Consider the following 17,173-nt stretch of genomic DNA (forward strand, 5'->3'; position numbering starts at 1 on the left):
AGTGCCGTGATGTTGCCAAAATACCACGACTAAGGGCTGTATCCAGGCTAGTCCACGTTGTGTCGTGCCTAAGAACAACCTTTAGCAGTGGTATGTTGGGCATATACCACATCCCCTCTGACCTTATTGCTTAACTATACCACAGGTCAGTATAGCCTACCAGTCTAACGGTTCATCCTGCCCTCCATACACCATTCATTGTGACAATAGTGCTTATTTGATGCACCTGTACTGACCTCGCCTTCTGGATGATAGCGGGATGAACAGGCAGTGGCTCGGTTGGTTGTTGTCCTTGATGATCTTTTTGGCCTTCCTTTGACATCAGGTGCTGTAGGTGACCTGGGTGGCAGGTTGTTTTCCCCTGGTGATGCGTTGGGCAGACCGCACCACCCTCTGGAGAGCCCTGCGGTTGCGGGCGGTGCAATTTCCGTACATGGCGGTGATACAGCCCGACAGGATTCTCTCAATTGTGCATCTGTAAAAGCTTGTGAGGGTTTTATGTGCCAAGCCAAATTTCTTCAGCCTCCTTAGGTTAAAGGAGAGGTGGGTGGACCATTTCAGTTTGTCAGTGATGTGTACGCAGAGGAACTTAAAGATTTCCAACTTCTCCACTGTGGTCCCGTCAATGTGGATAGGGGACTGCTCCCTCTGATGTTTCCTGAAGTCCACTATCATCTCCTTTGTTTTGTTGACGTTCCTGGCACCACACTCCCAGAGACCTCACATCCTTCCTGTAGGCTGTCGCTTCATTGTTGGTAATCAAGCCTACTAGTGTTGTCTGCAAATTTGATGATTGAGTTGGAGGCGTGCATGGCCCGGCAGTCATGGGTGAACAGGGACTACAGGAGGGGGCTGAGCAAGGGCCCCAGTGTTGAGGATCAGTGAAGTGGAGGTGTTGCTTCCTACCACCTGGGTGTGGCTGTGAGGAAGTCCAGGACCCACTTGCATAGGGCGGGGTTCAGACCCAGGGCTTCGAATTTAATGATGAGCTTGGAGGGTACTATGGTGTTGAATGCTGAGCTATAGTCAATGAACAGGATTCTTACATAGGTATTTCTCTTGTCCAGATGGAATAGGGCAGTGCGCATTGCGATGGTGATTGCATCGTCTGTGGATCTATTGATGCAGTAAGCAAATTGAAGTGGGTCTAAGATGTCAGGTAAGGTAGAGGTGATATGATCCTTGACTAGTCTCTCAAAGCAATTGATGATGACAGAAGTGAGTGCTATGGGGAGATAGTCACTTAGTTCAGTTACCTTTGCTTTCTTGGGTACAGGAACAATGGTGGCCATCTTGAAGCATGTGGGGACAGCAGACTGTGATAGGGAGAGATTGAATATGTCCGTAAACACACCGGCCAGCTGGTCTGCGCATGCTCTGAGGACATGGCTAAGGATGCCATCTGGGTCGGCAGCCTTGTAAGGGTTAATAAGCTTTAATGTCTTACTCACTTCGGCTACGGAGAAGGAGAGCCCACAGTCCTTGGTAGTGGGCCGCGACAGTGGCATTGTGTTATCCTCAAAGCGGGCGAAGAAGGTGTTTAGCTTGTCGGTAAGCAAGACATCGGTATCCGCGACGTGGCTGGTTTTCCTTTTGTAGTCCGTGATTTTCTGTAGACCCTGCCACATTAGTCTTGTGTCTGAGTCATTGATTTGCAACTCCACTTTGTCTCTGTACTGATGTTTTTCCTGTGTGATTGTCTTACGGAGGGAATAACTACACTGTTTGTATTCTGCCATATTCCCAGTAACCCTGCCATGGTTAAATGCGATGGTTCACGCTTTCAGTTTTGAGTGAATGCTGCCATCTATCCACGGTTTCTGGTTAGGTTAGGGTAGGTTTTAATAGTCACAGCGGGTATACACTTCCTAATATACTCAGTCACCGTATCAGTAAATTTGTCAATGTTATTCCAGCTACCTGGAACATATCCCAGTCCGCGTGATCAAAACAATCTTGAAGCCTGGATTCTGATTGGTCAAACCAGCGCTGAATAGTCCTTAGCACATGTACTTCCTGTTTGAGGCATCCCGGAAGTTGGTGTAGCAGTGGTCGAGTGTTTTAGCAGCGCGATTACTGCAGTCAATATGTTGGTAGAACTTCGGTAGTGTTTTCTCAAATTTGCTTTGTTAAAATCCCCGGCTACAATAAATGCGGAATCAGGATATGTGATTTACAGTTTTCATAAAGTCCAGTGAAGTTCTTTGAGGGCCGTCATGGTATCGGCTTGAGGGGGAATATACACGGCTGTGACTATAACCGAAGAGAATTCTCTTGGGAGGTAATACGGTCGGCATTTGATTGTGAGGTATTCTAGGTCGTGTGAACAAAAGGACTTGTATGTTATCACAATCACACCATAAGTAGTTAATCATGAAACATACACCACCGCCCTTCTTCTTCCTGGAGAGATATTTATTCCTTTTTGCGCGATGAACTTAGAACCTAACTGGCTGTATGGACTCAGACAGTATATCCTGAGAGTGCCATGTTTCCGTGAAACAGAGTATGTTAAATCCCCGGATGTCCCTCTGGAAGGAAATCCTCACCTTCAGCTCATCAACTTTATTATCCAGAGATTGAACACTAGAGAGTAATATACTCAGAAGCAATGGGTGGTGTGTGCGCCTCCGGGTACCTCTTCTCCACCGGCGATGTTTTGGGTCAGCCTCTGTAATCAGTTCAATTTCCCTGGGGGGTACGAACAAGGGATCCAATTCAGGAAATGCTGGTGAGTTACCGCTGCTCTGATATCCAAATGTTCTTCCCGGCTATATGTAATAACATCAAAAAATGTCTGGTCTAATAATGTAAGAAATAACACATTATAAAAACAAAATACTGCAAAGTTGCCTAGGGGCTAGAAGCTCGGCTGCCCTATCTATCGGCACCATTTTTCACATTTCACATGTTTTACTGTGTTCATAATTTGTTATTAATGTGATTATGATATGCTATAGGTCAGGCCTTATTAGTCACGTGCATGTGATGCATAAGTGTCACGTAATAAGAATGAGGGCTGATGGTATCAGGAATGCTTTTCCTTAACAAATGAAAGATTTCTGTAACAGAACTTTTCAATCAGAGAAAAAATAAGTAAGAAACATATTCAAATATAAAACGCAACAGGTAAAGTGTTGGTCCCATGTTTCATGAGCTGAAATAAAAGATCCCAGAAATGTTCCATACTCATAAAAACATTATTTCTCTCAAATGTTGTGTACAAATTTGTTTACATCCCTGTCAGTGAGCATTTCTCCTTTGCCCAGATAATCCATCCACTTGACAGGTGTGACATATCAAGAAGCTGATTACAGCATGATTATTATACAGGTGCACCTTGTGCTGGGGACAATAAAAAGGCAACTCTAAAATGTACAGTTTTGTCACACAACACAATGCCACAGACCTCACACATTTTGAGGGCATGTGCAATTGGCATGCTGACTGCAGGAATGTCCACCAGAGCCATTTCCAGATAATTGAATGTTCATTTCTCTGCCATAAGCAGCCTCCAACATCATTTTAGAGAATTTGGCAGTACGTCCAACCAGCCTCAGAACCGCAGACCATGTGTAACCATGCCAGCCCAGGACCTCCACATCCGGTCTCTTCACCTGCGGGATGGTCTGAGACGTGCCTCCCGGACAGCTAATGAAACTGTGGGTTTGTCAGAAACCGTCTCAGGGAAGATCATCTGCATGCTCTTCGTCCTCACCAGGGTCTTGACCTCACTGCAGGTTTGCTTTGTAACTGACTTCGGTGGGCAAATGCTAACGCTCGATGGCCACTGGCATGATGGAGTAGTGTGTTCTTCATGGATGAATGTATGGCGTTGTGTGGGGCGAGCGGTTGGTGGATGTCGACGTTGTGAACAGAGTGCCCCATGGTGGCGTTGGGGTTATGGTATCGGCAGTCCACGAACACAATTACATTTCATCGATAACAATTTGAATACACAGCAGTGGAGGCTGCTGATGGGAGAACGGCTCATAATAATGTCCGGAACAGAGCAAATAGAAGGTCATCAAACAGAGATACCGTGACGAGATTCTGAGGCCCATTGTCATGCCATTCATCCGCTGCCATCACCTCATGTTTCAGCATGATAATGCACGGCCCCATGTCGCACAGGTCTGTACACAATTCCTGGAGGCTGAAAATAGCACACTTCTTCCATGGCCTGCATACTCACCAGACAGGTCACCTGTTGACCATGTTTGGGATGCTCTGGATCGACGTGTATGTCAGCATGTTCCAGTTCCCGCCAAAACATTCCACAGGCCACAATCAACAGCCTGATCAACTCTATGCGAAGGAGATGTGTTTGAGCTGCATGAGGGAAATGGTGGTCACACCAGATACGGACTGTTTTTTAATAAAATTCTAACAACAACTTGTTTTAAATAGGCTAAACAGACTGACAGGCACCATAATTGCTTTCAGTGGGCATATAATATTGCAACAACACAAACTGGATGGTTTTATGCACATCCAAACTTTTCACATTAGCTGGACAAAATCCAATATAAAGAGAAGAGGAGAATGTCCACTCACTGTTATGATAGGCCTATGTTTTATATACACATTGGAACCATCTTACAGATCGCATTTACACTTCTCCAGAAGTTGCATTGCATGCGTGCCATGGACATTTTCACCAGAAACCCAGGACAGTGAATCATTCTAATACGTTTGGTTTTAATCAAATTAAATCAAAAACAAGCAATCTATTTGTTTTTTAAACAACAAATACATGTCAAATCTAATGACATCATAAAATCAGCAGTATAAAAATCAGCAGTATAAACATCATAAAATCAGCAGTATAAACATCATACAATCAGCAGTATAAACATCATAAAATCAGCAGTATAAACATCATAAAATCAACAGTATAAACATCATAAAATCAGCAGTATAAAAAAATGACTTGACGAATTGCTGTTGAACCAGCCTTCGTTACAGTTGAAGTGGGAACTTTACATACACCTAGGTTGGACTCATTAAAACTTGTTTTTCAACCAATCCACAAATGTCTTGTAAACAAACTATAGTTTTGGCAAGTCAGTTAGGACATCTACTTTGTGCATGATACAAGTAATTTTTGCAACAACTGTTTACAGACAGATTATTTCACTGTATCGCAATTCGAGTGGGTCAGAAGTTAACTGTGCCTTTAAACAGCTTGGAAAATTCCAGAAAATGATGTCATGGCTTTAGAAGCTTCTGATAGGCTAATTGACATCATTTGAGTCAATTGGAGGTGTACCTGTGAAATCAAATCAATCCCAGAACAGGAGCAAAGAACCTTGTGAAGATGCTGGAGGAAACAGGTACAAAAGTATCTACAGTATATCCACCGTAAAACGAGTCCTATATTGACATAACCTGAAAGGTTGCTCAGCAAGGAAGAAGCCACTGCCCCAAAACCGCCATAAAAAAGCCAGACTATGGTTTGCAACTGCACATGGGGAGACAGATCGTACTTTTTTGAGAAATGTCCTCTGGTCTGATGAAACAAAAATAGAATTGTTTGGCCATAATGACCATCGTTGTGTTTGGAGGAAAAAGGGGTGGCTTGCAAGCCGAAGAACGCCATCCCAACTGTGAAGCACGGGGGTGGCAGCATCATGTTGTGGGGGTGCTGTGCTGCAAGAGGGACTGGTGCACTTCACAAAATAGATGGCATCATGAGGTAGTAAAATGATGTGGATATATTGAAGCAACATCTCAAGACATCAGTCAAGAAGTTAAAGCTTGGTCGCAAATGGGTCTTCCAAATGGACAATGACCCCAAGCATACATCCAAAGTTGTGGCAAAATTGCTTAAGGACAACTAAGTCTAGGTATTGGAGTGGCCATCGCAAAGCCCTGACCTCAATCCTATAGAATATTTGTGGGCAGAACTGAAAAAGCGTGTGCGAGCTAGGAGGCCTACAAACCTGACTCAGTTACACCCGCTCTGTCAGGAGGAATGGGCCAATATTCACCAAACTTTTTGTGGGAAGCTTGTGGAAGGCTACCCGAAACGTTGAACAGTTTAAAGGCAATGCTACCAAATACTAACTGAGTGTATGTAAACGTCTGACCCACTGGGAATGTGAGAAAGAAATACAAGTTGAAATAAATCATTATCTCTACTGTTATTCTGACTTTTCACATTCTTAAAATAAAGTGGTGATCCGAACTGGCCTAAAACAGAATATTTACTAGGATTAAATGTCAGGAATTGTGAAAAATGTAAATGTATTTGTCTAAGGTGTATATAAACTTCTGACTTCAACTGTAGTAGGCTTAGGGTAAGGGTAGCCTATGGGGGGCTTGATTTTAAAAAGAAAATATGACATGTAAAACAAACCATAGTTACAGGAAAAAAACTTCTAAATACGAAGTTCACAGAGGTTCTCATCTCTCGTTTCATGATGTGCATGGACACGTAGCCTACATCACGGAGGGGGTTTTATGCACGTCCAAAGCATGGCTAAAATAATGTAGGCCTGCCTACAATACATAGATAAAAATGGGATGTCACATCTTGTCCCATGCACATATCGGCAGTGTGCACCACCGCTATATAGGCTGCATTTCCACTGTCAAAATTCATGCCATAACCAACTGCCTTACCACTAAAATCAGCTTTTGGTTAGTCTTAAATATCCCTACCAGCACTGCCTAAAATTAGCACTTTGGATAATGTTTTTAAACATACCTCAATTATTTCCACCCCTCCCATCTGAACACAAGCGTGCTGATGTTAGACAGGTACATTGCCGAACACTGCGTTAGTGCTGGATAATGTCAGTGCGGCAGTTTTTGTGTCTGTATGCAGGCCTAACTGTAATGCACAGTCTAAACTCTCTATTGTATTTATCCTCTTCAGGAAACACACCTCTACACCTCGCTGTCATGATGGGTCACAAAGGTGAGTAGTGCACTGAGTTCATTAGGATGTTTGTGTGTGTGTGTCTCCGTGTGTGTGTGTCTCCGTGTGTGTGTGTGTGTCTCCGTGTGTGTGTGTGCCTCTGTGTGTGTGTGTGTGTGTGTGTTTGTGTCTGCGGGTGTGTGTTTCTGAGGGTGTGTGTGTGTGTGTTGTGTCTGGCATGTGTGTGCCTGGTATGTCCATATGCGGAGGGGTAAAGGGCCAGACTTGTGTCACAGATCACAGCTCTCCGAGGCAAACTCTAAAAGGCAGGATGCTCAACAGGTTGATCTTATGGATTTATAACTGACCAAAATAAGTTTGCACTGGCAACCCCTTTTTAATGGACTTGCCAACAGACTAAAACCCCTAGAGTGGACTCCCGTGCAAGAACGGACTGTCTCGAGAATAGTGAAGATTGCATAACTAGCCTGATATTGAATCTAAGGCTGCACAAAACAGATACTCTCCATTGCCGCTTGTCTATGATTGAGATTGGTAAATGTGGCACATTTGGCATACACATACTGATGGAACTTGGCAGTGATGATGATGAGCCTAGCTGTACAAATGACTAGAGATTTGTATCTCCTAAATGTACTCTGCTATGACTGTTGCAGATCATTCATGTTAGTGATCATCTCTCTGGATCAAGGAAGATACCGAGATGGTTTGATAAAGGGATTTTGTTCAAAGTCTGACTGTTCAAAAAGGTAGCTAGTCTCAGCCAATGGTTTATACAGTATATACACGTCATTGTTCTCATCCCAGAAATATCTAGGCAGAGACCATACCCTGTCTCATCGGTTCTGCCATGTTACATATTATATTTATTTTATTTATACAGTGGAATAATATATAGCCTATGTGGGTAGTTTGACACAAATAACTATACCCACAACTGCTAAAAGGCTTTGGAATCCATTAGTACATACATTTTTGTGTTGAGTTATATTGGCTCGACCGGAAACATACTTCTAAGTAAAATATTAATGGAATACCCCTTTACTAGATGCCAACATGTAATTTCACTGGGAGACTAAAGTACCTGCTATTGAAAGATTTATGCATTTTTGCAGGGGACCTTCAGTGCACGATCTAGGCTTATGTATTTTTTTAAAGTATATATATATATATATATATATTTCACCTTTATTTAACCAGGTAGGCTAGTTGAGAACAAGTTCTCATTTACAACTGCGACCTGGCCAAGAATAAAGTAAAGCAGTTCGACACATACAACACAGAGTTACACATGGAATAAACAAACATACAGTCAATAATACAGTAGAAAGAAATATATATACAGTGTGTGCAAATGAGGTAAGATAAGGGAGATAAGGCAATAAATAGGCCATGGTGGCGAAGTAATTACAATATACCAATTAAACACTGGAGTGATTGATGTGCAGAAGATGAATGTGCAAGTTGAGATACTGGGGTGCAAAGGAGCAAGATCAATAAATAAATACCGCATGGGGATGAGGTAGTTGGATGGGCTATATTACAGATGGGCTATGTACAGGTGCAGTGATCTGTGAGCTGCTCTGACAGCTGGTGCTTAAAGCTAGTGAGGGAGATATGAGTCTCCAGCTTCAGTGATTTTTGCAGTTCGTTCCAGTCATTGGCAGCAGAGAACTGGAAGGAAAGGCGGCCAAAGGAGGAATTGGCTTTGGGGGTGACTAGTGAGATATACCTGCTGGAGTGCGTGCTACGGGTGGGTGCTGCTATGGTGACCAGTGAGCTGAGATAAGCCGGGGCTTTACCTAGCAGAGACTTGTAGATGACCTGGAGCCAGTGAGTTTGGCGAAGAGTATGAAGTGAGGGCCAACCAACGAGAGCGTACAGGTCACAATGGTGGGTAGTATATGGGGCTTTGGTGACAAAACGGATTGCACTGTGATAGACTGCATCCAATTTGTGTGTTGGAGGCTATTTTTTAAATGACATCGCCGAAGTTGAGGATCGGTAGGATGGTCAGTTTTACGAGGGTATGTTTGGCAGCATGAGTGAAGGATGCTTTGTTGCGAAATAGGAAGCTGATTCTAGATTTAATTTTGGATTGGAGATTCTTAATGTGAGTCTGGAAGGAGAGTTTAGTCTAACCAGACACCTAGGTATTTGTAGTTGTCCACATAATCTAAGTCAGAACCGTCCAGAGTAGTGATGCTGGTCGGGTGGGCAGGTGCTGGCAGCGATCGGTTGAAGAGTATGCATTTAGTTTTACTTGCATTTGAGAGCAGTTGGAGGCAACGGCAGGAGAGTTGTATGGCATTGAAGCTCGTCTGGAGGTTAGTTAACAGAGTCCAAAGAGGAGCCAGAAGTATACAGAATGGTGTCGTCTGCGTAGAGGTGGATCAGAGAATCACCAGCAGCAAGAGCGACATCATTGTTGTATACAGAGAAGAGAGTCGGCCCGAGAATTGAACCCTGTGGCACCCCTATAGAGACTGCCAGAGGTCCAGACAACAGTGACACACTGAACTCTATCTGAGAAGTAGTTGGTGAACCAGGCAAGGCAGTCATTTGAGAAACCAAGGTTGTTTAATCTGCTGATAGAATGTGGTGATTGACAGAGTCGAAAGCCTTGGCCAGGTCGATGAATACAGCTGCACAGTAATGTCTCTTATCGATGGCAGTTATGATATCGTTTAGGACCTTGAGCATGGCTGAGGTGCACCCAGGACCAGCTCTGAAACCAGATTGCATAGCGGAGAAGGTATGGTGGGATTCGAAATGGTCGGTAATCTGTTAACCTGGCTTTCGAAGACCTTAAAAAGGCAGGGTAGGATAGATATAGGTCTGTAGCAGTTTGGGTCTAGTGTGTCTCCCCCTTTGAAGAGGGGGATTATCGCGGCAGCTTTCCAATCTTTGGGAATCTCAGACGATACGAAAGAGAGGTTGAACAGGCTAGTAATAGGGGTTGCAACAATTTCGGCAAATAATTTTAGAAAGAGAGGTTCCAGATTGTCTAGCCCGGCTGATTTGTAGGGGTCCAGATTTTGCAGCTCTTTCAGAACATCAGCTGTCTGGACTTGGGTGAAGGAGACATGGGGAGGCTTGGGCCAGTTGCTGTGGGATGCCAGGCAGTTGACTGGGGTTTGGATAGCCAGGTGGAAAGCATGGCAAGCCGTAGAAAAATGCTTATTGAAATTCTCAAGGGCACAAGGTGAGACCCAAATGCAGACACAGGAGGCAGATGGTTGAGCTCCGATATTTATAATACCAAAAGGGGTAAAATAAAAGCAGGTCAGTGACAGGCAAGAGTTCATAAACCAGGTCAGAGTCCAAACAGTACCAGGCGATAGGCAGGTTCGAGGTCATAACAGGCAAAGTGGTCAGGCAGGCGGATATGGCGTCAGGACAGGCAAGAGTCAAAACCAGGAAGCCTAGGAAAAAAACAGAAACTGGGAAAAATAAGACCTCGGCAAACCGCTGGTTGACTTGGCAAAACAAGACAAACTGGCACAGAGAGACAGGAAACACCGGGGAAAACAAGAGACACCTGGAGGTGGGTGGAGACAATCACAAAGACAGGTGAAACAGATCAGGGCATGACATTATGTTCCTTGTTCACTGCTTTGTGTTTGTCAGATCTAAACACAACTGGATTGAATTAACATGGAACTCTCATTCCCATTACAGTATACAGTGCCTTCAGATAGTATTCACACTCCCTGACTTTTTCCACACTTTGTTGTGCTACAGAGTGTGATTTAAAATTGATTTAGTTGTCATTTTCTTGTCAACAGTCAACACAAAATACTCTGAGAATTAATGAAAAATAAAACACAAATAAATATTTATATTAGATAAGTATTCAACCCGATGATGATAGAATCAGCTATGAGTCTTTCTGGGCAAAAGGCTCTGCATGGTCAATCTGGCATCTGCAGTGGCCGTACAACAGTGGTCACTGAGTGGTAGAACTAGCTGAGTTCTACCGCTCAGATTAATTTCTTTGATTTACTTAAAAAATGTTAACCAATTTAAAATAATTCTGTAGCAATGAGGTTTGTGCAGTAGGCTCTAGGCCAAATAAATTATCACTGCATATTGGATATGCTTGAATTACCCTACCAATGTTGTTCCTCTCAGACCATTTTGAAATATATATATTTTTAATTAGGTAGATTTTTAAAAACAAAGTTTTTATTTAACTTGGCAAGTCAGTTAAGAACAAATTCTTATTTACAATGATGGTCTAAAAGGCCGCTCAGCTTGTCAGCTCAGGGATTCGATCTAGCAACCTTTCGATTACTGGCCAAACGCTCTAACCACTAGGCTACCTGCCACCCCAGTATATGACCACAATGGTAATACATCATTTGTTGTATTACTTGAGACACAGCTGCGTGAGCGTAATCATGAGTTTTTATTTTATTTACTGGACTGATGACCTGCATCTGATGGTCAGTCTGAGGGGAGAGAGGGTGCAACGCCGAGGCTGACACCATCCCTCCACTCTCCCTCCGTGCCTCCACTGAGAAAATGGGACACAGTCTTCCAGCTGATGGAGAAACTCAAGTCGCACTGCATTATTTCTGCCTCATACACCAATTCATGTTGTTACTCCTATGACCAGAGAAAGTGAAATATTCCTTGATATTAAAAGGATTCATGCTGCAAATAATAACAACGCAAGCTTATCGGAACCCTTTGCTATACTCATTAATTGCAGCTGCAGTGCTGGCTGTAGGCAGAATGTACATTTTATGGCTTATAGAAGTGTTGAACAAAGTGTTGACAGTGCTGAATAACAACTTAAACATGAACTTACTCATAGAAACATCAGCCCTGTGCTGTATTCGTTGAGTCTCTCTAGTCATGGTTTTGAAAGTTTTGAAATCTCCCATTATCAACTTTGCTTTGAGTTCGAGGTTTCTTTTTACAGTCTATGACTTGAGGAAACTGTGCAGACACGGTGATCTGAGCTCTCTGATTGGCCAGCAGTAGGCCTATAGGTGCACTTAAATTGCTCTCCGGGCCTGCCGGGTAGGCGGAGTTCCACCTTCAGACACAATAAATGGTTCAAAATGGGAATACGTTGCCTTCCGGTGCATCTGTACAAACAATAGTGCGCAAGTATTAACATCATGGGACCACGCAGCCGTCGTACCGCTCAGGAAGGAGACGCATTCGGTCTCCTAGAGATGAAGTACTTTGGTGCGAAAAGTGCAAATCAATCCCAGAACAACAGCAAAAAACCTTGTGAAGATACTGGAGGAACAAAAGTATCTATAGCAACAGTAAAACGAGTCCTATATCGACATAACCTAAAAGGCAGCTCAGCAAGGAAGAAGCCATTGCTCCAAAACCGCCATATAATAAGCCAGACTACGGTTTGCAACTGCACATGGGGACACAGATCATACTTTTTGGAGAAATGTCCTCTGGTTTGATAAAACAAAAATATAACTGTTTGGCCATAATGACCATCGTTATGTTTGGAGGAAAACGGCGGATGCTTGCAAGTCGAAGAACACGTGAAGCACGGGGGTGGCAGCATCATGTTGTGGGGGTGCTTTGCTGCAGCAGGGACTGGTGCACTTCACAAAATAGACTTCACGAGGAAGGAAAATTATGTGGACATATTGAAGCAACATCTCAAGACATCAGTCAAGATGTTAAAGCTTGGTCGCAAATATCTCTTCCAACTGGACAATGACCCCAAGCATACTTCCAATGTTGGGGAAAAATGGCTTCAGGACAACAAAGTCAAGGTATTGGAATTGCCATCACAAAGCCCTGACCTCAATCCTATAAAAAATGTGTGGGCAGAACTGAAAAAGCATGTGCGAGCAAGGAGGCCGACAAACCTGACTCAATTACACCCGCTCTGTCAGGAGGAATGAGCCAAAATTCACCCAACTTATTGTGGGAAGCTTGTGGAAGGCTACCTGAAACATTTGACCCAAGTTGAACAATTCAAAGACAATACTACCAAATACTAATTAAGTGTATGTAAACTTCTGACCCACTGGGAATGTGAAATAGAGAAATAATTCTCTATTATTATTCTTACATTCTTAAAATGAAGTGGTGATCCTAACTGACCAAAGACAGGGAATTTTTTCTAGGATTAAATGTCAGGAATTGTGAAAAACTGAGTTAAATGTATTTGGCTAAGGTGAATGTAAACTTCTGACTTCAACTGTATATGGCGCTCTCCCCATTGTTAAAAAACTTGAGAGGCACACAGCAATGCGGTAGGAGCTCGATTTGGCCATTGTGTGCCTCCGGGGCCTCCGCAATTGCGTCACACCCTCCATATGGTGCCTCCAGATAGCCTTTCCAGAATAAGCAGAAATAGGCTATAAATCTCTAAGAATATTCCACACCTGGATTGTGCAACATTTTCCCATTATTCTTTTCAAAATTCTTCAAGCTCTGTGAAATTGGTTGTTGATCATTGCTAGACAACATTTTCAAGTCTTGCCATAGATTTTCAAGCAGATTTAAGTAAAAAACTTAAAGGAACATTCACTGTCATCTTGGTAAGCAACTCCAGTGTAGATTTGGGCTTGTCTTTTAGGCTATTGTCCTGCTGAAAGGTAAATTCGTCTCCCAGTGTCTGTTGGAAAGCAGACCAAACCAGGTTTTCCTCTAGGATTTTGCCTGTGCTTAGCTCCATTACATTTATTTTTTATCCAGAAAATATCACCTGTCCTTAACAATTATAAGCATATCCATAACATGATGCAGCCACAACTAGGATTGAAAATATGGAGAGTGGTACTTAGTAATGTCTTGTATCTGCCCCCAACATAACACTTTGTATTCAGGACCAAAAGTGAATTGCTTTGCCACATTTTTTGCAGTATTAATTTAGTGCCTTGTTGCAAACTTGATGCATGTTTTGGAATACAATGTATTGATCCATCCTCAGTTTTCTCCTATCACAGCCATTAAACTCTAACTGTTTTAAGGTCACCATTGGCAACATGGGGAAATCCTTGAGCGGTTTCGTTCCTCTCCGGCAACTGAGTTAGAAAGGACGCTTTTATCTTTGTACTGACTGGGTGTATTGATACACCATCCAAAGTGTAATTAATTATGTCACTATGCTCAAAGGGATATTTATTTGTATTTTTACTGATCTTCCACTAGGTGCTACCCCTCTTTGCAAGGCATTGGAAAACCTCCCTGGTCTTTGTGGTTGAATCTGTGTTTGAAATTCACTGCTCGACTGACGGACCTTACAGATAATTGTATGTGTGGGGTACAGAGATGAGCTAGACATAAAAAAAATCATGTTAAACACTATTATTGCACACAGAGTCCATGCAACTGTCGTGTCTTTGGCTATGCCGGATTAAGTGATATGACATGCTATTCTATAAAATAATTTATCCGTAATTAATATCACCTGATTGAGCTAATCATGTAAATGTAATTAACTAGAGAGTCGGGCACCACAAAATAATGTTTATAGAGCTGTTATATTTCCGAATAAACTCTTAAAGACCTAGTAATATTTTACATCAATATCAGTCAATATTAATCATCATCTTAATTCAGTCTCATCTGAAAGTTGTAAATTCTTGGTTATCTGCACGAACCCTGGCTCACAAGTTGAATCAGCAATACAAAATTGGGTTTAATTATTTATTTACTAAATACCTAACTAGTCACACATACACATAATTAAATCATAACTTGATTACAAATTACGTCATAAAGGAAAACGTCCCTAGCGGGCGGAACAAATACGACAGCTTGTTACACAAAAGAAAAGGGGTTGGGTTTGAGTGAAGGAGCGGGAAGACTGAGGAACAAAGGCGAAGCTGTGCTATCCTAAATACAGTATCTTATGCATTCAAAATTACCGCCCATTTGGAAAAGGAAAATGCAATAAATATTTACTCTGAGCTGCGCTTCGGTAGGTTGGTGGTAGATGGAAGGCCGTGTTGCCCAACCGAGTCCTTTGAAGAATGTCTCTGGTTGTCAATTGAATACGTTGTAGTAATGTCGTTGGGTGATAGACGGGATACTCTGTCTGTTCCTTCCTAACCCTCGTTGCATCTGCTGTTGCTAACTCAACGGCTAGGAGGTATCACTTCTGTAGTGAATAAGAGTTCAACGTTCACACCATTCGCACCCAAAGCTCATGCTGATGTTGGCTTCGTTCTGTAGTTATTATCTGAACCATTCTGACAGAGGACCGTCGTCCTACATCCTCGGAACAGGAGGTTATATTGTCGTCAAGGGCTTATATAGGAAGGGAGAGGAGGGCTTTTTTGAAAAGTTTTATAGCCCATGTCCCTTCACAGGGGCGGGCCACTGATTGAGCAGAGACCTATCTTGTGGAAACCCAAATCTCACATTTTAGAAGCTAAAATCACATTTCATTTCATCCCATCACGAATAATTTCATATTCAAACATTTAAATTGAACAACAATTCCATGTGAATCCGATAACTCTGATGTGTAGACTTTCCACTGTAGAGTTTACGTCATCTTATCATTGATGAGAATGTCTCAGATGACAACGAAACTGACAGCATATTCATTAAGTACCACTGCATATGTTCAATTGGTTGGATTACCAGAATATATTGATTTCCCCCCACCTTCTGACGTTCCCAGAATCTCTATGTTAACCAAGGGTTTTGCAAATGTAACCTCAGTAGGGTAGAGAGAGGAAAAAGGGCCCAAGGCCAACGTCATGACACAACTTATTATATGACTTGTTAAGCAAATGTCTACTCCTGAACTTATTTAGGCTTGCCATAACAATGGATGAATACTCATTGTCTCAAGACATTTCAGCTATTCATTTTTTTAAATTGATTTCCACTTTTACATTATGGGGTATTGTGTGTAGGTCAGTGACACAAAATCTCAGTGTAATCCATGTTAAATTCAGACTAACACAACAAAATGTGTAAAAAGTCAAGGATAGTGAATACTTTCTGAAGGCACGTTAGTTATTGCTTAGTGCTTTCTAGCCAAATACGTGTGTATAGTGGTTGAATTGATTGTTGTAATGAGCCCCCTAGCCCAAGCTAATGACACTACCCCATTCTCTGGAGATTCCTCTGGAGATTCCTCTGGAGATTCCCTGGCTAGTCAGGCGACGGCAACAACATCTCATGTTGTGGGTGTGGTCCTCCTATTGGGATTTCTGTTTGGAAGGAGACACTGCACTGCTTTGTGTGTATGTGTGTAATGTATGATTGCCCCTGTAGCATACAGTGAGGGATGTGTCTCGTTTGTGATTAGGTGCTGGATACTGACACTAATACACACACTCTACACACACGTACATATGTAGAAGTATGTGATAATGTGTTTTGAAGTGTAATGTTTTAGCTGAATGTAAAATTGCCTTAATATTGCTGGACCCCAGGAAGAGTAGCTGCTGCCTTGATAGCAGCTAATGAGTAATGGGCATTTCCATGTAAAGGACCCATGAGCACCAACATGTGAAGTTCATAGGAGCATGTCAAATTTGGTGTGAAATGAAAGCTAAGAGTCTATATTTTTGTTGTTGAAATGAAGGCATATACATTTTTCAACCATTTCTTTGCATGCTTTGATTTCTGGTTAAACAGATGGAAAGGGTTTTAAAAGGAATTAGAAATACATCAAAACACAATCATTTTGAAGTAAAGACAAATGCCAACTAATATTACAACTTATATTTAAATACTTTTCCTTTTGGAAGTTTAAGAAACATTGCCCTGTGCCTTGGAATTAATTCCATTACCAAAAACCCACATATATTTAAGGATAATGAAAGTTCACAGAAGTAACAAGTAAAGGTAGACATACAAATAGTTAGATTATTTTGACTGATATCTATTTGGTTTATGAATGAATGATTAAAGTCAAATTGGTAATAGAATTTCAGAAAAATCTGTAATGGATTTACTGCAATTGAGTTGGCTACAATGAGAAATCATAATAGTCACAAACCACAGTTGGGTCACCTGCTACAGTGCTCCCTTCCGCTGGCGCCTCCCTTCCGCTGGCGCCTCCCTTCCGCTGGCGCCTCCCTTCCGCTGGCGCCTCCCTTCCGCTGGCGCCTCCCTTCCGCTGGCGTCTCCCTTCCGCTGGCGTCTCCCTTCCGCTGGCGCCTCCCTTCCGCTGGCGCCTCCCTTCCGCTGGCGCCTCCCTTCCGCTGGCGTCTCCCTTCCGCTGGCGTCTCCCTTCCGCTGGCGCCTCCCTTCCGCTGGCGCCTCCCTTCCGCTGGCGTCTCCCGTCCGCTGGCGCCTCCCTTCCGCTGGCGTCTCCCTTCCGCTGGC

The 17,173-nt window shown here is 42.8% G+C and overlaps 1 protein-coding gene across 1 annotated transcript in view; it reads left to right on the forward strand.

Moving 5' to 3' along the window:
- The window catches only part of LOC123997162 (ankyrin repeat domain-containing protein 13C-like), an 87,913-nt gene that overhangs the window by 2,045 nt on the left and 68,695 nt on the right, over positions 1–17,173 (forward strand). The window contains exon 2 of the mRNA XM_046301276.1: positions 6,884–6,925. Coding sequence (XP_046157232.1) covers positions 6,884–6,925 — 42 coding nt within the window. The remainder of the gene's footprint in view (positions 1–6,883; positions 6,926–17,173) is intronic.

This window comes from Oncorhynchus gorbuscha, linkage group LG15 (genome assembly GCF_021184085.1).
Source record: "Oncorhynchus gorbuscha isolate QuinsamMale2020 ecotype Even-year linkage group LG15, OgorEven_v1.0, whole genome shotgun sequence".
NCBI classification, from domain to species: domain Eukaryota; kingdom Metazoa; phylum Chordata; class Actinopteri; order Salmoniformes; family Salmonidae; genus Oncorhynchus; species Oncorhynchus gorbuscha.